Source organism: Oncorhynchus gorbuscha, linkage group LG19, assembly GCF_021184085.1.
Source record: "Oncorhynchus gorbuscha isolate QuinsamMale2020 ecotype Even-year linkage group LG19, OgorEven_v1.0, whole genome shotgun sequence".
In the NCBI taxonomy this organism is placed as follows: domain Eukaryota; kingdom Metazoa; phylum Chordata; class Actinopteri; order Salmoniformes; family Salmonidae; genus Oncorhynchus; species Oncorhynchus gorbuscha.
In genome coordinates this window covers 45,140,789-45,160,208 of record NC_060191.1, presented here as the reverse complement: position 1 = coordinate 45,160,208, position 19,420 = coordinate 45,140,789, and the positions used below count along the sequence as shown (strand labels likewise).

General features: G+C 44.6%; 1 protein-coding gene across 1 annotated transcript in view; it reads left to right on the top strand.

Annotated features, from left to right (window-relative positions):
- Positions 1 to 19,420, top strand: part of LOC124004998 (intraflagellar transport protein 80 homolog) — a 52,366-nt gene that overhangs the window by 7,806 nt on the left and 25,140 nt on the right. The window contains exons 4-6 of the mRNA XM_046313816.1: positions 3,363 to 3,444; positions 4,741 to 4,830; positions 4,983 to 5,121. Coding sequence (XP_046169772.1) covers positions 3,363 to 3,444; positions 4,741 to 4,830; positions 4,983 to 5,030 — 220 coding nt within the window. The 3' untranslated portion in view covers positions 5,031 to 5,121. The remainder of the gene's footprint in view (positions 1 to 3,362; positions 3,445 to 4,740; positions 4,831 to 4,982; positions 5,122 to 19,420) is intronic.

Genomic DNA, 19,420 nt, shown 5'->3' with positions numbered 1-19,420 from the left:
GAATTAATCCCACAATAACTCAAGAAATCTGTAATTATTTTGACATATATTCCAAGGACATTTTAGTCGCGCAATTTTACATCTAACTAAGATGTTTGGTTCAGTATTTCTCAAGTGAAAAAATGTGCATGAAAACAACAAATACTTAATTGAAGAATCCCTACTGTTGACCAATCAACAGGGCATAGACTTCGTCTACTGACTTCGGTTTGCCTCAAGAAAAAAACGTTGTGTGTACGAACAGTCGACAAAACCCTCGCTGAAGACCAAATGGAACTTACACATCCCAAAATGTCATCATAATATATGCACAAACTGTTTTGGATAGGAAGCATGTGGACGCCTGCTGGTGCTGTGTGGTTAACACTAACATGTCCCTGTCTGTAAAGTCACCTACAGGTGGTTCCGTTACTCTCTAACAGAACCAGTCCAAGTACTGAATGTGCTTTTACACACAACATGTATATTGATATTGGCTTTCACTGAATTAATCACTGTACTTATTGAATGAATCACTGAACTAATTTTGAAATCTCAATTTGGAACTAGGATGTTATTTCACTATCCATGTGTGAGTGAGGATGCACGCTATTAATCATAGGGGCTGAGTGTGTCACCCTGGTGCTTTCTCAAGCCGTCGGTAGTTCTCTCACACTCTGGTGTGCCCAGTCAGAGGACCTGCTGCTGCTGTGGCTTGGGCCGGGCCTGGGACAGTTGTAATGAGGTCAAACCCATGAACACAGCCACGTGAGTTACAGGGAGATAGACTGCACTGGTGGACATTTTGTAAACATAAGGCAACACAGCCTCCAATTATATTCTCACACACAGACTGCAGTGTTCATTAAGGCCTCTTCTGCTTTTGAGGGCACCTCACTGGATGAGAGAGAGAGAGAGAGAGAGAGAGAGAGAGAGAGAGAGAGAGAGAGAGAGAGAGAGAGAGAGAGAGAGAGAGAGAGAGAGAGAGAGAGAGAGAGAGAGAGAGAGAGAGAGAGAGAGAGAGAGAGAGAGAGAGAGAGAGAGAGAGAGAGAGAGAGAGAGAGAGAGAGAGAGAGAGAGAGAGAGAGAGAGAGAGAGAGAGAGAGAGAGAGAGAGAGAGAGAGAGAGAGAGAGAGGGATCTGATGAAAAGGGCTAAATGACTTAAATGTAAATGTAAATGGAAAAGGCTTGTCACAGAGGGGTACAATACTGTTCATGTGTATTCAGGGAGCCCTTCCCTCTGTGCCATGACACAAAAGTTTCTCTGCTTAAACTGAGCTTTTGGTTGACCCCAAGTGGAGCATGATGCGCTGCCATTAGACAGCTCTGAGAACAGAGGTTGTATAGTAATCTAGATAATGTCGTCACCGTACATATAGATAGACTAATACAGTTTAAAGCACTCCAGGATATGCCTCATGTTCTTACAATTTTTTGACTTTCAAATTTACTTCCACAGTCAGGATTTGTGTGTGTGCGTACAGTGTGTGTCTGTGTGTATTTGAAACTGCTGTAAACTAGGCCGGTGCGATGATCTGAAAGATGGCCTTTGTGTTAACATTGATTTAGTCCAGCCAGATGATTTAAGATGACAATCTGGCAGAGGGAGAGGTGTGTGTGTGTGTGTGTTGGACTATTAGGGTGTAATGCTGCTGGATACGGTTGAAATTGCAGCCAATCCTCCAGTTCCATTTTTATTAAAAGCACCATAAAGTTTTAAAGGTTTACTGGAGTGGAGTTTTATTAAAATCTATAAAAAAAGACTCTTAATGATAAATCTCTCTATCCAGTACTCACATGCAGATGGGTCTCTTATTAATTGATTCATTCTGCCATTTGAAATATCTTCAGTGTTCTCAACATCTCTGCGTTGATGTGGAGTGGATGCATTCTGCCAAATGAACGGGCTCTATTTGTCCCTCAGTCCTCTGTTTAATGTGTCCGTCTGTGCTGTTGTGATTGTGAACCATGGCATTGACTGGACAGGCTTGAGAGGGAGTGAGCTGCACAGCCGCTGTTGCACATACAGATTTGTAGAGCATATGGAGGAACTGGTGGTGTCTCCTAACAGGTGGAGACACCTCATCCACACTGCAGATGCAGTCTGTGCAGGTGCTGCTCCCCCTTATGTAGACACACACACACACACACACACACACACACACACACACACACACACACACACACACACACACACACACACACACACACACACACACACACACACACACACACACACACACACACACACACACACACACACACACACACACACACACACACTGCAGGAGTCACAGGTACAGCTGGGGGCCATTGTTGTGAGTCTTGAGTGCGATGATGTAACCATGTCCCATTTGTGTGGGAGAGGGGGAGAAAGAGAGAGGGGGGGGGGCAGAGAGAACTCGTCTCAGCCGTCTCTCATTGTCAGCCCGCAATCATGTGACCTCTTAGCATTTGTGAGAAACCGCAAGCACCTGGAGCAGGGTTAAATGTCAGCCTTCCTCTCTCTCCCTCCCTCCCTCTCACTCGCACACACACACACACACACACACACACACACACACACACACACACACACACACACACACACACACACACACACACACACACACACACACACACACACACACACACACACACACACACACACACACACACACGTTTTAGGCAGGTTTCTCTTAACGCTCAGCTGTCTTGCTGTGACACATAGCCAGGTCTGCAGGATTGAAGCAAGCTTTACATACTAAATCCCATTCCTACAGGCTGTACGAAGTGAACCCTCAGAGTAAGTATGACACTGCTGTGGTGTAGAAATGAGAAATGCAATCTCCTCCAGCTACTGCAGTGTCTCCGTCTCTGTGTTTGTAAGGCATACCAAGCACTTCTCCCTGTTTGATAAGGACTGTCTCGAGGCAAACTCTGTGTGATAGCTAGTCAATGCTTTCATGAAACCAGAGTCAAGTAACTAGTGGATCTTCTGCTGACAGAATTACTTTATTATATGTCACGCTGTTTGAGGAGGAGATGCAACTGTGAAATGGCCTTAAACAAGTTTCAGTTTTCATAATTTTTAATGGTTGTGTTATGGAAATACTATTATAAAAGTTATTGTTTAATCACATGAACATTGCTCAGCAGTGTGATTCCTCACCTCTCCTGGTGTGTGTGTGTGTGTGTGTGTGTGTGTGTGTGTGTGTGTGTGTGTGTGTGTGTGTGTGTGTGTGTGTGTGTGTGTGTGTGTGTGTGTGTGTGTGTGTCTCTCTCTCTCTCTCTCTCTCTCTCTCTCTCTCTCTCTCTCTCTCTCTCTCTCTCTCTCTCTCTCTCTCTCTCTCTCTCTCTCTCTCTCTCTCTCAGGGTCTCCTGTATACTCGGTGGCCTGGAGCCCGGACTCTGATAGGATCCTGTACACGTCAGGCAGACTGCTGATAATCAGGCCCCTGCAACCCAGCGCCAAGGTCCAACAGGTACTGTAAGTGTGACTGTGTGTGTGGGGATTGAAGACCTCGCACTACAGTGAGTATTTTCCTTGTTCATGTACATTTGTTTATTGTTCTTTTTGGCACTGAATTGTGCCTGGGACCCTGAGTAAACACCAGAGGGTTTAGTGTTCCCCCCTTCACCCCTCTCACCTCACCACCCCTTCACCCCCCCTGAGCAGAGCAACAGCTGGCTGTGTATGGAGAAGCCCCCTGCACAACTCTGTGACCCCTGCAATCCCCCCCATCCCCCAACTCCTATAACCCCCTCACCTCGCCCCCCTGCTCCCTCTGGGAGAGACAGACCCGTGGGAGGGAGAGGGGTTTGGGGAGGCGGAGATCAGGAGTTGTAGTGATAACCTTCACATGGTAGGAGGAGAAAGGAGATAATGACTGAGTTGACTCCTCTTGTCCTCCTTTTATGGCACATGCCTCTGGTTATCTGTTGGTCGATACATCTCATCAGCATTTGACGTGTGTGACTGTCCAACCTTTCCTGAATTTCTGAAGGGGAAACTATTCTGAAGATTTCCCCAGTCCCATTCAGTATGCTGAACAATAAGCAGCACATCAGGATGTGTCAGTAAGTCACTTGGCGAACGCTGGGGTGTGTGAGTTAGTTAGTGTGTGTGTGTATTACAGAGATGTAATGGGGTCTCTGACGGGGTCGTGTGTGTGATCTTGTCCCCGTGGCGACCTGTGAAGGCTGCCCTGTTTCCAATTAGAGCCAAGTCCACGCTATTACATTAACACAGAGCAGACTGGGAGGCTGTCAGAGAGAGCACCTCGCTCGACCTTCAGCTCTAGCTCTCTCTCTTCTTGTCCTCTATGCTCCTTCTGATAAGAACCCTCTCCTCTCCCCTGTATTTGCTTTATCATGTCTCCTGTGTGTGAACTCTCCCTGCAGTCTTCTCCTGCTTGTCCTTGACAACAAAAAAACTCAGAGTCATATTAGCCTGCAGCCCAGCGTGTAGTATATTGATATGGACCTGGGCCCCCCTCTCTCATTCAACCTCTATCCCCTTCTCCCCATCTACCCCCCTCTCTCATTCAACCTCTCTCCCCTTCTCCCCATCTACCCCCACTTCCCCCCTCTCTCTCTTTCTTTCCCTCCCTCTGTCTCTCAGGTGTGGGGCAGAGCCTGGGACTGGTTAACTGAGGTGCGATCCTGATTGTATTGGTTGTGTTTGGAGAATATCCCTGCTCTTGCATAAACATCTGCTCTCTCGCTGCTCTCTCCTCTCTCCCTTGTTCCTCGCTCCCTCCCTCTCGTCCTCTCCCCAGTGGAAGTCCCATGATGGGACCATTCTGAAGGCGGACTGGAACTCTGTGAATGACCTGATACTGTCAAGTGGAGAAGACTGTAAATACAAGGTCAAGTGTGTCCCGTGATCCAAAAATGATTGTCTATGTTATAATGTGTGCATCACACAGTCACAACACTGTGTAATTGACCCTGTTCCTTCTCCCACCTCTCTCTCGCTCGCTCCCCCTCCTTCCGTCATCTCCCTCCTTCTCTCTCTCAGGTGTGGGACAGCTATGGTCGTCTGCTCTACACGTCCTTGTCTTCATGACTACCCTGTGACCTCCATGTCCTGGTCTCCGGATGGGGAGGTGTTCGCAGTGGACTCCTTCAACAGCCTGCATCTCTGTGACAAGCCCGGGGTAAGGGCTCCCCTCACACCCCACCCCTGTCCTCTGCCAATCCCCCACACACCTCTGTGTACTGTCACGGTGTGTGTTTCAGTGTGACAAACCTGGTTCTGTAATAGGTCCTCTGTCACTTCCCTAGTGTGTGGAAATAGATGGTGGAGTCTCTCGGTATACCTCCCTCACTAGTCCCTGTCACATGTTCATATTAATACCTGGTGCTGATAGTGCTGTTGATAGTAAGTAGACTTGTAATGAGAGAGGCCCGAGGGGTCGTGGTATATTGCCAATATACCACGGTTAAGGGCTGTTCTTAGGCACGACGCAACGCAGAGGTATATTAGCCTTGGTATATTGACCATATATCACAAACCCCCAATGTTCCTTATTGCTATAATAAACTGGTTACCAATGTAATTAGAGCAGTAAAAATAAATGTTTTGTTATACCCGTGGTATACGGTCTAATATACCATGGCTGTCAGCCAATCAGTATTCAGGGCTCAAATCAGCCAGTTTATAATTGTTGTTTTGTTATTCCTCAGCGTATGGCCAGAAACAACATGTGGAGTCTCAGCTGGGTTTATTGTTTAGTTAGAATAGAAATGTCAGTGTATTGCTCTATGAGACGTGGCCTAATGAAAACAAACAGCACAAGTCTCTGGTCCTCTGTACTGATCACCACGTATTTCATGCTACAGTGTACATTTTGATCTAATTAGGATCAAATTGCGTTTTTTTTTGTTGCACCGAACAAATGGTCTGGAGAGAGACTCTGAGCCAACGCAGATGTCTACACAACACCGAGGTTATGAAAGCGTGTGTGTGTGTGTGTGTGTGTGTGTGTGTGTGTGTGTGTGTGTGTGTGTGTGTGTGTGTGTGTGTGTGTGTGTGTGTGTGTGTGTGTGTGTGTGTGTGTGTGTGTGTGTGTGTGTGTGTGTGTGTGTGTGTGTGTGTGTGTGTGTGTGTGTGTGTGTGTGTATTCAAGGGTATTCTCTTTCACTTGTCTAGTTGTTACAGATCAGTGTGGATGAAGGAAAGTAGATGTGGAGAGGACAGAAGCTTTCTTGGTCTTCTGAGTTGAACCCTCAGTAGAACGCTATCCAGTCAAAGCCTGTTGCTTTTTGGGGGTTATGAGTCAGAAACAAGATTGCAGCAAGAGTACAGTAATAAGCACTATCTTCGTTTCACACTGTAAATATTGCTTGTTTGTTTGAGTACACAAATCCAGGAAGATTGTTTGGACTACTGAGACCACAGAAACTCTGTGAGCGGGTGTAATTGTGTCGAATAAGGAACCTAAATCACCTTTCTTCACAATGACAATTGTGTCTCTGTGTTATGAGTTTGTCGACGTTGCTAGTCTGTCTGTCATTGCGCCACTCTGTGTCTTGTGGTGGAGTTGACTGAGGCTCTCTCTCGCTCTCTGATGATGCATACAGTAACTCTAACTAACTGGGGTAAGGGTCTGTTTACCTTCACCACCTCCTCAGCTCCTCCCAGGCCACAGAGAGAGAGTGTAGTGTATACTGTAGCCCGGCCCTGGCCCGCCGTGGGAGGGTTGCTCAACACCATGGAGAAGAAGACTGAGGAAGAAGAGAAACAAAGAGAGGAGAGAAAGAGAAAAGGCTACTCAGAAGTCACTTTGTGACTCCTCCTTGATGAGCTGATGAATCTGATCCCGTGTTCCATCGGCCCAGGGGCCCTTGCTTTCAGTCTCATGCACATTTGATGTGTATGTTGAGTTACAGTACGTGCATGGTAACTGTTGCATCCTTGCCTGTATCTGGCTGTAGTTGGGCTGCGGTGCAGAAGGAGTTAAGCACAGTGAGGAATCTTTGCTGTTACTACCGTGACTAATGTGCAGGAGTTTCATTCTGTATCTGGTACAATGAAACCTTGCACTTTACAGAGCGCTGCCTCAGCAGGAACGGCCCAGCGCGTTTAACCCCTAACCTCCAGCAAGACTCCCCCCCCTGGGACAGATGAAGCACATTACCCCCCTCATTATCACAGGGCTGGGAGAAGGGGGAATACCCCATTACAAACGCGCACGCACTAGACGCACAGATACTGAGCCACACAGATGCACCGATACAGACACACGTGTTGGGGCTAGTCTCAATGTCAGTCCTGGGCTGAACTTGATCACTTTTTCTCATGGGCTTTTTTAATGGATTGTTGATCATTTGGAAATATGGTGTTCTATTGGCTTGAACAAGGATCTTGTAAGTCCCTACCCCCTCTCCTCTTTAGGCATGGCTGACGTTGGATTCTGCCACTTTAACTGGATTTGAGCACAAGAAGTGAGTCTGTCTGTGGATATGTGTGTGTTTGTGTGTGCCTGCGAGACAGCAGTCTATTTACGAGGCACTGCAGCTGGTGTCTAGCGTCTGGACTCTGTCACGATCCCTGACACTGTGACACTCACTAACAAGTGTGACTCATTGTGCCCTCTCTCCTTCCCTCCCCCTCTCTCTTTCTTTTGCCTTCCCTCTCTCTCCCCCTTTCTCCCCCTCACTTCTCTTCTTTTTCTCCATCTTTCCTTCTCATCTGCAGATCGGTACACAGACACTATCATAGACCCTGTTAGTGTGTGTGTGTGTGTGTGTGTGTGTGTGTGTGTGTGTGTGTGTGTGTGTGTGTGTGTGTGTGTGTGTGTGTGTGTGTGTGTGTGTGTGTGTGTGTGTGTGTGTGTGTGTGTGTGTGTGTGTGTGTGTGTGACTGTTCGCGCATGTGTGTGTGTTCGACTAATTTGTCAGAATAACAAATACAGACTGATGATGACGTTCCTGTGGATGACATGACGGTAGACGGTATAGACTCTTCCAAACCATCCAACCAGAAACCTCCACTCCAGCTTACTAAAAAACCAAACACACACACACCAGACTCCGTGTCCTGTCCCATGTTGGGTCTTGTTTCAGGCCTTAATTGAAATGTCCAGAACAATCGTTGGGCTATTAATACCTGCTGTTCCCGCGGTGTGGTCGGGACTGAAGACGTGGCCCAGCTCTGGCCCAGTCCAGCAACCAGGAACCCTTCACTCCACTAATTAGCCAAAACCAATGGCTGGCCTGCTATAGAAAACCTATACTTAATCAGGAGCGGCTGATGGCTTCTTAAAGCTGCTATTTGCCGATCTATTTGACCTCATCTGGAACAGCGCTGTTACATGTAATGACATGAAGTCAGAATGTATCCCAAATCGGTTTCCTACCACCTGACACACACACAACACACACACACACTGGAAAAAGGAAAGTCTGAGGCTCCCTCTCCACACCCATAACATCTGCCTGCTCCACTCACACAGCCATAGGAGATAAGTCGTCAAATTTATAGCTCACGATTGCAGTGTTGTTCTGAAGAGGAGGGGGGTCATGATTTGGAGTGTAAAACCACTGGTATCTGGTGTAATGCAGATTATATTTTGTGCAACACGATAAAAGGTCCCAAATCAATGTAATCAATGATTTATTGATTTAATGTCTCCAGCTGTGATTTTTCTTATTGTGTTGTCAGCAAACTTGATGATGGCGTTGGAACTATGTGAAGCCACTCACTCGTGTTCATACAGGGAATACAGGAGGGGACTGAAGACGTACCCTTGTGGGGCCCCCATGTTGAGAATCAGTGTCGAGGAGGTAATGTTGCCTACCTTCACCACCTGGGGGTGGCCCGTCAGGAAGTCCAGGACCTAGTTGCATAGGGAGGAGTTCAGACCCAGGGCCGTGAGCTTTGTAATGAGCTTATAGGGCGCTATGGTATTGAAGGCCAAGCTGTAGTCGATGAACAGCATCCTCACATACAGTTGAAGTTGGAAGTCTACATACACATTTAAACTCAGTCAAATACATTTAAACTGAGTTTTTCACAATTCCTGACATTTAATCCTAGTAAAAATTCCCTGTTTTAGTTAGGATCACCACTTTATTTTAAGAATGTGAAATGTCAGAATAATAGTAGAGTGCTTTATTTCAGCTTACATTTCTTTCATCACATTCCCAGTGGGTCAGAAGTTTACATACAATCAATTAATATTTGGGAAGCCTCCCAGGTGGCGCAGTGGTCTAAGGCATCGCAGTGCTAGCTGTGCCACCAGAGATTCTGGGTTCGAGCCCAGGCTCTGTCGCAGCCGGCCGCGACCGGGAGGTCCATGGGGCGACTCACAATTGGCCCAACGTCGTCCGGGTTAGGGAGGGTTTGGCCGGCAGGGATATCCTCATCGCGCACTAGCGACTCCTGTGACGGGCTGGGCGCAGTGCACACTGACCAGGTCACCAGGTGTACGGTGTATCCTCCGTCACATTGGTGTGGCTAGCTTCCGGGTTGGATGTGCATTGTGTCAAGAAGCAGTGTGGCTAGGTTGGGTTGTGTTTCGGAGGACGCATAGCTCTCAACCTTCGCCTCTCCCGAATCTGTACGGGTGTTGCAGCGATGAGACAAGACCGTAACTACTACCAAATGGATACCATGAAATTGGGGAGAAAAAAGGGGGTAAAAAAATGTATACATATATTTGGTAGCATTGCCTTTAAATTCTTTAACTTGGGTCAAACGTAGCCTTCCATAAGCTTCCCCATAAGTTGGGTGAATTTTGTCCCATTCCTCCTGACAGAGCTGGTGTAACTGAGCCAGGTTTATAGGCCTCCTTGCTCGCACACACTTTTTAAGTTCTGTCCACAAATTTTCTATAGGATTTAGGATTTATGTGAGGGCTTTGTGATGGCCACTCCAATACCTTGACTTTGTTGTCCATAAGCCATTTTGCCATTGTCCATTTGGAAGACCCATTTGCGACCAAGCTTTAACTTCCTGACTGATGTATTGAGATGTTGCTTCAATATATCCACATACTTCCCATCCTCACCCTCCTGCATCAAAGCAACCCCACAACATGATGCTGCCACCCCCGTGCTTCCCTTTTTCCTCCAAACATAACAATGGTCATTATGGACAAACAATTATATTTTTGTTTCATCAGACCAGAGGACATTTCTCCAAAAAGTACGGTCTTTGTCTCCATGTGCAGTTGCAAACCGTAGTCTGGCTTTTTTATGACGGTTTTGGAGATGTGGCTTCTTCCTTGCTGAGCGGCCTTTCAGGTTATGTCGATATAGGACTCGTTTTACTGTGGATATAGATACTTTTGTACCCGTTTCCTCCAGCATCTTCACAAGGTCCTTTGCTGTTGTTCTGGGATTGATTTGCACTTTTCGCACCAAAGTACGTTCATCTCTAGGAGACAGAAGGCGTCTCCTTCCTTAGCGGTATGACGGCTGCGTGGTCCCATTGTGTTTATACTTGCATACTATTGTTTGTACAGATGAACGTGGTACCTTCAGGCATCTGGAAATTACACCCAAGGATTAACCAGACTTGTGGAGGTCTACAACTTTTTTCCTGAGGTCTTGGCTGATTTCTTTTGATTTTATTATTATGTCAAAGAAGGAGGCACTGAGTTTGAAGGTAGGCCTTGAAATACATCCACAGGTACACCTCCAATTGACTCAAATTATGTCAATTAGCCTATCAGAAGCTTCTAAAGCCATGACATCATTTTCTGGAATTTTCCAAGCTGTTTAAAGGCACAGTCAACTTAGTGTATGTAAACATCTGACCCACTGGAATTGTGATACAGTGAATTATAAGTGAAATAATCTGTCTGTAAAAAATTGTTGGAAAAATGACTTGTGTCATGCACAAAGTAGATGTCCTAACCGACTTGCCAAAACTATCGTTTGTTAACAAGAAATTTGTTTAGTGGTTGAAAAACACCTCCAACCTAAGTGTATGTAAACTTCCGACTTCAACTGTATGCATTCCTTTTGTCCAGGTTAGTCAGGGCAGTGTTCAGTGCAATGGTGATTGCGTCTTCCGTGGATCTGTCAGGGTGGTAGGAAAATTGAAGATGGCCGAGTGTGTCAGAGAGGGAGGCGATATGGTCTTTGATCAGCCTCTCAAAGCACTTCATGATGATGGAAGAGAGTGCTACTGGTCGGTTTCTTGGGCACAGGGATGAGAGTGGACATCTTGAAGCAGGTGGGTATAGCAGCCTGAGCTAGATGGAGAACACAACAGCCAACTGGTCTGCACATGCTCTGAGAGCATGGCTAGGGATGCCGTCTGACCCGACAGCCTAGCGAGGGTTAACACGTTTGAATGACTTACATACGTCCTCAGTAGAGACTGCGAGTGTGTCATCAGGGGCTCTCTGCAGCTCAGGGTCATATTTCTCGAAACATGAGTAAAAGGTGTTTAGCTCCTCCGGTAGGGTGGCGTTGGTGACTGCGATGTGGCTGGCTTTCTTCTTTTAATCTGTGATCACTAGGAGCCTCTGCCACACACGCCTTGTATCCAACCTGCTGAATTTCTCCTCCACTTTGTCCCTATACTTGTGTTTCGCCATCTTGATCAATCTGCGTAGGTCGTATTTGTACTGTTTAACCAAACTATTGTTCCTGGTCACCTTGCCCTGTTTATAAGCAGCATCTCTCTCTTTCAGTTTTTCTACAAGACTGCTATCAATCCACGTTTTTTACTCCTCATCCCCACCCCTGGTTCGCTCTCTTTTCTCTCATCCATTTTCCCTGGCTTCTATCTTTCTCCTAACTCACTACTTATCCCACCACTCATATTCCCTCAGTTTTATCTTTCTCTCTGGGGAAGGTATGTGACTTTAGGTTCCCTGTGATGCCCTGTCAGCTTAGACCCTGTAAGGCTGGCATCTGTGTTTCTCCCTCCCTCCCTATAAAGTATCAGTCTCTATTCTCCAGGCTGTACCACTCCCGTGTGCCCTGCCTGGCTGCCAATGGCCTGCCTGGAAACTCTCCCTGCTGCTGGAGCGATATAAAAAGCCTCTAAACTTAATGGTGGTTCGAGTCCTGAAGTGCTCTTAGCAGAGCATGAAAAGGGCAGAGAAAACTATTGTAGATGTATTAGTATTTTCTGCTTTATCTGTTTTCATCACATGAGCTATGATGGTTAGCGGAATACAGATGGCGAAAATGTCACTAAAAGTGAGAGGGCAGGCTGCACGAGTGGGACAGGGGGAAAGAAAGAGAGAGGAGAGCTGCATGGAAAAACAGCAGATGTGGGGGGGTTACACACCAGAGGGAGAGAGTGGGAGAGAGAGAGCGGGCGAGGGAGAGAGAGAGAGCGAGCGCAGTGAAACAAAGAGAGTCCTGAGTCAGCAACTGCAGAGCAGTTCTCTCCCCAGGCAACTGGGCTGGGCTCTTCCTCTCTCTCTCTCTCTCTCTCTCTCTCTCTCTCTCTCTCTCTCTCTCTCTCTCTCTCTCTCTCTCTCTCTCTCTCTCTCGCTCTGCCTGACACACTCCACATGCTCCTACTTTGTCTCCTCGATCTCCTTCTTTCGCTCTCTCTCTCAAAAAGGTAAAATATGCTTTATTGCCATGCAGTTTACAGGTACAACAATCTTGTCATAGCAGTTAAAGGACATTTCATTAGATCAAAAGTATGAAGATAACTATCAAATGAACTCAATTTGGGGGAAAAAGGTAGAGACTTTCTCTCACTACACTTATTCTCCCTTTTCTCCACCTTTCTCCTCCCCTTATGATCCAAACTCTCTACATGTTCTCTTTCTCTCTCTCTCACTCGCTCTCTGCCCCCAGCTCCAGTTTAGAGAGGTAGAGAGTTTAAGCAGTGAAAAGGGCACTTTGGGGTCTATCTTACCACTTAAGTCAAGCCTCTCTTTCTTCACACATTTTCTCTGTTTTCTTTTAAATAATTTTTACTTCTCCTTTTAACACGTCTGGGTGAGGCTGCCTATGAAATGTTTTTGAACAAGTGGGCACATTCTGGTTTTAACAGCCTCTACTTCTCAGCCAGTTAAACAGCCATCAAATGTATGTTTCTCCAGTTTGCATGGTAATAACACAGGCTGGCACTGCAGGCAGGTTCAAGTCCTGGTCTTAAATGATCGTTGCAGGACAGTGGAATCCTACATCAACCTGCATCAAATGAAAAAGAATGTCCTTGTTAAAGCAGCCTCCTATTTTATAATAGTGTGTCTTCAGGTAAGGATGTGGAGGGACAGTCATTACCAGGTGTTGGTTTGCTGTGCTTGGACTTTTGTTGGCACGGCTGGTGGAAAAGTGTATGTGTTTCACGGTCTTTTTTCAGATGATTGACTGCACTTCCGTTGTGTGTGTGTGTGTGTGTGTGTAATATCGGTCAGAGTGAGAGGCACTTGTTGACATGGTATTACTTTTACACCTCTCTGGAGCTGGGCTTCAGGCTTGCCATGTTGGAAAGTGAATGGGGAGAGCGTGAAAAAGAGTAAAAATAAAAGGGAAAGGGGGAATGGCTGATGGAGAAATGTAGTGCGGGTCTGTCAAATATATCCTGTGAAGTTGGCTGGAGAGTGGGGCTCGGAGAATTGGTCTCCATAAACAATGGTGGTTATCCCCCCTTCTGTCCTCTCTCCAAACCCCTCACCCCTTCCCCTCACTCCCCCTCTCTGGTCTGGTGTGGGGTAAGCTGTATGACAGCCTGAGACAGTGCCATGCCAGGCCCTCTGACAGTCTTCACTCCCCACACCACTAAATCACTACCTCCACACACCAGGAAAGAGAGAGAGGATGTAATGGGAGGCAAGATGCAGGTCATTCGAAGGAGTGAAATGTTTTAAAAGAGAAATGAAGTATAAAAAAATCAGGATCAGAGATGTAAAGAGAAAGTGAGTGAGGTACTGTATATAGAGTTATAGAGTTTGGGTTATAGAGTACTGTATATAGAGAAGTTTTAATATCAATGTTAATAAAAGGTTCTACATTCAGCTAAATTATTAATTTGACCCTGAAAGCACACAAAGCAGCCTCCACATTTCTCCCAAAGTTTGTTGTGTACTGAGGTGAGAGATGTTGTATTTATGTATTTGGTGTGTGTTATTGCATCTGTGTGCATGCTTCCGTGTGTGGGGGGGCTGAAGAACAGTGTTTATTGGTGCTTCACTTCATTTTCACCGCTTATTTACATGGCCCGAGCTCAGTGGCGTAACAAGCAGGGCTGCCAAGTTCATTATGCTATTACTGGGGACCAGGGGAGAGGCCAGGGCGAGAGGGGAAAATGGGGGATGGAGGGGTGAGGTAAGGAAAGGGGTAGGGGGTAGGAGCAGGGATCGAAGATTTTGGCTGGTCCCCAGAGTTTCTCTCTCCCCTCTTTGTTCCACATAGACAAGCTCTACTTCTTGACATTGACAAAGTTATTGACTGCGTCCACAAATGGCATAATTTGATGGATCTGTTTGCGTCCACGAATAAGCAATGGTCTTGCTGTAATTTTTGTGCGTTTATGTGTGTGTAAAGTGGTGTAAGGTAAAAATACTTGAAAGTACTACTTAAGTAGTTTTTAGGGTATCTGAACTTTACTACTATTTTGACAACTTTTACCTTTACTTCTTTCCTGAAGAAAATTATGTACTTTTTACTCCATACATTTTGAATGCTAAGCAGGACAGGGCAATTGCCTAAATCACACACATCCCTGGTCATCCCTACTGCCTCTGATCTGGCAGACTCACTAAACACAAGTGAAGTTTGTAAATTATGAGTGTTGGAGTGCCCCTGGCTATCAGTAAATAAATAAAATAAAAATTGAAAATGATGCTGTCTGGTTTGCTTTATATAAGGAATTTGAAATATATTTATTCTTTATTTTTTACTTTTGATACTTAAGTATATATAAAACAAAATTACTTTTAGGTTTTTACTCAAGTAATATTTTACTGGGTGACTTTCACTTGAGTCATTTTCGTTTAAGGTATATTTTACTTTTACTCAAGTATGAAAATGGGGTATTTTTTCCACCACTGTGTCTGATATTCGTAAGAGCATGCTGTAGGGGGATATGCTTCTTCATAAAACCTTTTGAAACAAGCCATTACACCTCGTTATTATCATTATTATTCGGGTTATTACTTATAAATATTCATCAACAAATTAAGAAACGCCAGGTTGGAGAGGATCTTTCGTATTGACACAACATTAACCGAGTCAAAATAAAGATATGTGCTACCTTGTCCTTTGTGCATATAAAAAATGTAAATACAGATCCTATTTCGAAGCACAAAACTGTTCAAACGAAGTCCGATAGGTTCTCACACTTTCCCCAAAATATTCGCATATCACAAACCCTGCAACTGCGGTCATTCGATGGCAGTGGCAAGCGAGGACGCCGTAATTAGATGAATAATGTAGACTAAGCTACTGAAAATGGGCCTTTTACAAGATTAAATCATGACAGGAGAAATAGAATCGTATTAAAGAGATTGAGTCCAGACAGGTTACTTTGGGACATTTTCTGAATAGACTATAGAGAATCAGCAAACCCACCCACACCCCAGCAAAAGCACCCGTCAATCAAAGCCACCAGCGTATATCAGACACGAGCAAATATTTCTCCTTTACTTAAAACGTATTAGGCTTTCCAAAAGTGGGCTTGAAGATAATGAATTGAAAATGAAAGTATGAAGGGGACAGCTATTCTATAGTATGAATATGAAATTGACAATCATTAAAATAGAAACAAATACACGCAACATGTCCGTCCATAGCCTGTTTAGAGGAAATATTTTTCAAGTACTGTAACTATTTATTATCATTTGAATAGATTTAAAAAACGGACTAAGTTGACTTACTGTGTGAGGTGAAGAAAAAATTACTCAGAAGCCCAACTGGGCACTTTCCTACTTTTGACATTTGCGAGAAGTAGGCCATGTACTTCTATGCGTGCTCAGTCAACATTAACAGGAAAGAGAAACCAGACACATGCTCACATGGAGCGCGTAAATTATGTTATGAAATCAACCAAGTGTTGATTTCATAAGTGTAGCAGGTTGTGAACTCTGCAAACAACATTTCCACTCCGGGAATAGGAATGGTAAATGACTAACATAAATGAATTGCTAGGTCCCAGCCTGATCAGCTTGATTAGTCCACTCAATACTGCGCTTTCGGAAAACATTCCCCTTTTCCACATTTTGTTACGTTACAGCCTTATTCTAAAATGTATTTCCTCATCAATCTACACACAATACCCGATAATGACAAAGTGGAAACAGGTTTCTAGATTTTTTTGCAAATTTAAAAAACAGAAATACAATCACAGACCCTTTGCTATGAGACTCGAAATTGAGCTCAGGTGCATCCTGTTTCCATAGATCATCCTTGAGATGTTTCTACAACTTGTTTGGAGTCCACCTGTGGTAAATTCAATTGATTGGACATGATTTGGAAAGGCACACACCTGTCCATATCAGGTCCCACTTTTGACAGTGCATGTCAGAGCAAAAACCAAGCAATGAGGTTGAAGGAATTGTCCGTAGAGATCCGAGACATGTTTGTGTAGAGGCACAGATCTGAGGAAGGGTACCAAAAAATGTCTGTAGCATTGAAGGTCCCCAAGAACACAGTGCCTCATTCTTCAATGGAAGAAGTTTAGAGCCACCAAGACTTCTTAGAGCTGTCCACCCGGCCAAACTGAGCAATCGGGGTAGAAGGGCCTTGATCTGGGAGGTGACCAAGAACCTGATGGTCACTCTGACAGAGCTCTATAGTTCCTCTGTGGAGATGGGAGAACCTTCCAGAAGGTCAACCATCTCTGCAGCGCTCCACCAATCAGGCCTTTATTGTAGAATGGCCAGATGGAAGCCACTCCTCAGTAAAAGGCACATGACAGTCCACTTGGAGTTTGCCAAAAGGCACCTAAAGGACTCTCAGGCCATGATAAACAAGATTATCTGGTCTAGTTCAATCTTGGTTTCATTATTTGGCCTGAATGCCAAGCGTCATGTCTGGAGGAAATCTGGCACCATCCCTGTGGTGAAGCGTGGTGGCAGCATCATGCTTTGGGGATGTATTTCAGCGGCAGGGACTGGTAAACTAGTCAGGATCGAGGGAAAGGACAAGGACAATGACCCTAAGCACACAGCCAAGACAACGCCGGAGTGAATGTCCTTGAGTGGCCCAGCCAGAGACAAGACTTGAACCCGACCGAACATCTCTGGAGAGACCTGAAAATAGCTGTGCAGCAACCCTCCCCACCCAACCTGACAGTGCTTGAGAGCATCTGCAGAGAAGAATGAGAGAAACTCCCCAAATACAGGTGTGCCAAGCTTGTAGAGTCATACACAAGAAGACTCGAGGCTGTAAATGCTGCCAAATGTGCTTCAACAAAGTACTGAGTAAAGGGTCTGAATACTTACAGTACCTGTCAAAAGTTTGGACACACCTACTCATTCAAAGGTTTTTCTTTATTTTTACTATTTTCTACATTGTAGAATAATAGTGAAGACATCAAACCATGAAATAACACATGGAATCATGTAGTAACCAAAAGTGTTAAACAAATAAACATATTTTATATTTGAGATTCTTAAAAGTAGCCACCCTTTGCCTTGATGACAGCTTTGCACACTCTTGGCATTGTCTAAACCGGCTTCATGATGTAGTCACCTGGAATGCATTTCAATTAACAGGTGTGCCTTGTTAAACATTTATTTGTGGAATTTCTTTCATTATTAATGCGTGTGAGCCAATCAGTTGTGTTGTGACAAGGTAGGGGTGGTTTACAGAGATAGCCCTATTTGGTAAAAGACTAAGTTCATATTATGGCAAGAACAGCTCAAATAAGCAAAGACAAATGACAGTCCATCATTACTTTAAGACACGAAGGTCAGTCAATGCTGACAATTTCAAGAACTTTGAAAGTTTCTTCAAGTGCAGTCACAAAAACCATCAAGCGCTATGATGAAACTGTCAAAGTTATGATGAAAAAACTGTCTCTTCCACAGAAAAGGAAGATCCAGAGTTAACTCTGCTGCAGAGGATAAGTTCATTAGAGTTAACTGCACCTCAGATTGCAGCCCAAATAAATGCTTCACAGAGTTCAAGTAACAGACGCATCTCAACATCAACTGTTCAGAGGAGACTGCATGAATCAGGCCTTCATGGTTGATTTGCTGCAAAGAAATCACTACTAAAGGACAGCTATAAGAAGAAGAGACTTGCTTGGGCCAAGAAACAGGAGCAATGGACATTAGACCGGTGAAAATCTGTCCTTTGGTCTGATGAGTCCAAATTTGAGATTTTTGGATCCAACTGCCGTGTCTTTGTGAGATGCAGAGTAGGTGGACGGATGATCTTCGCATAAGTGGTTCCTACCGTGAAGCATGGAGGAGGAGGTGTGATGGTGTGGAGGTGCTTAGCTGGTGACACGGTCTGTGATTTATTTAGAATTCAAGGCACACTTAACCAGCATGGCTACCACAGCATTCTGCAGTGATACGCCATCCCATCTGGTTTGCGCTTAGTGGGACTATCATTTGTTTTTCAACAGGACAATGACCCAAAGCACACCTCCAGGCTGTGTAAGGGCTATTTGACCAAGAAGGAGAGTGATGGAGTGCTGTATCAGATGACCTGGCCTCCACAATCACCCATCCTCAACCCAATTGAGACGGTTTGGGATGAGTTGGACCACAGTGAAAGAAAAGCAGCCAACAAGTGCATATGTGGGAACTCCTTCAATAATGTTGGAAAAGCATTCCACGTGAAGCTGGTTGAGAGAATGCCAAGAGTGTGGAAAGCTGTCATCAAAGCAAATGATGGCTACTTTGAAGAATCTAAAATATATTTTGATTTATTTAACACGTTTTTGGTTACTACTTCATTCCATATGTGTTAATTCATAGTTTTGGTGTCTTCATTATTATCCTACAATGTAGAAAATAGTACAACTAAAGCAAACCCATGAATGAGTAGCTGTGTCTAAACTTTTGACTGGTAGTGTATGTAAATGCAATATTTAGTATTTTTTTATATACATTTGCAAAAATGTCTGCTTTTGATTTGTCTTTATTGGGTATTGTGTGTAGATTGATTATGGGGAAAAAACAATTTAGACATTTCTGAATCAGGCTGTAACATAACAAAAGTGTGGTAAAGTCAACAGGTCTGAATACATTCCGAACGCACTGTAAATTAAGAAAAAAATCATTATCAAATGAAACCATTCCAAGTTGGAGTGGATTGGCACATTGTCCAGAAACAACCTTATTGACTGCTGTTGAATAATTAATGAATAGTCAGATACACCCAACCTTTTTTAAAGAAGACCGACTCATTTATTTACTAGCAAGCAATGAAAACGTGCATGGTATAAAAGAAAGTCCACACATCTAATATATATATATATTTTTTTACTGAAGTGCCATAGCCTATACCGCTCTATACCCCAAGCATCTAGCTTAGCTGCTTAAGCATCAAAGCAAGGTTGGAAAGATGAGGAGA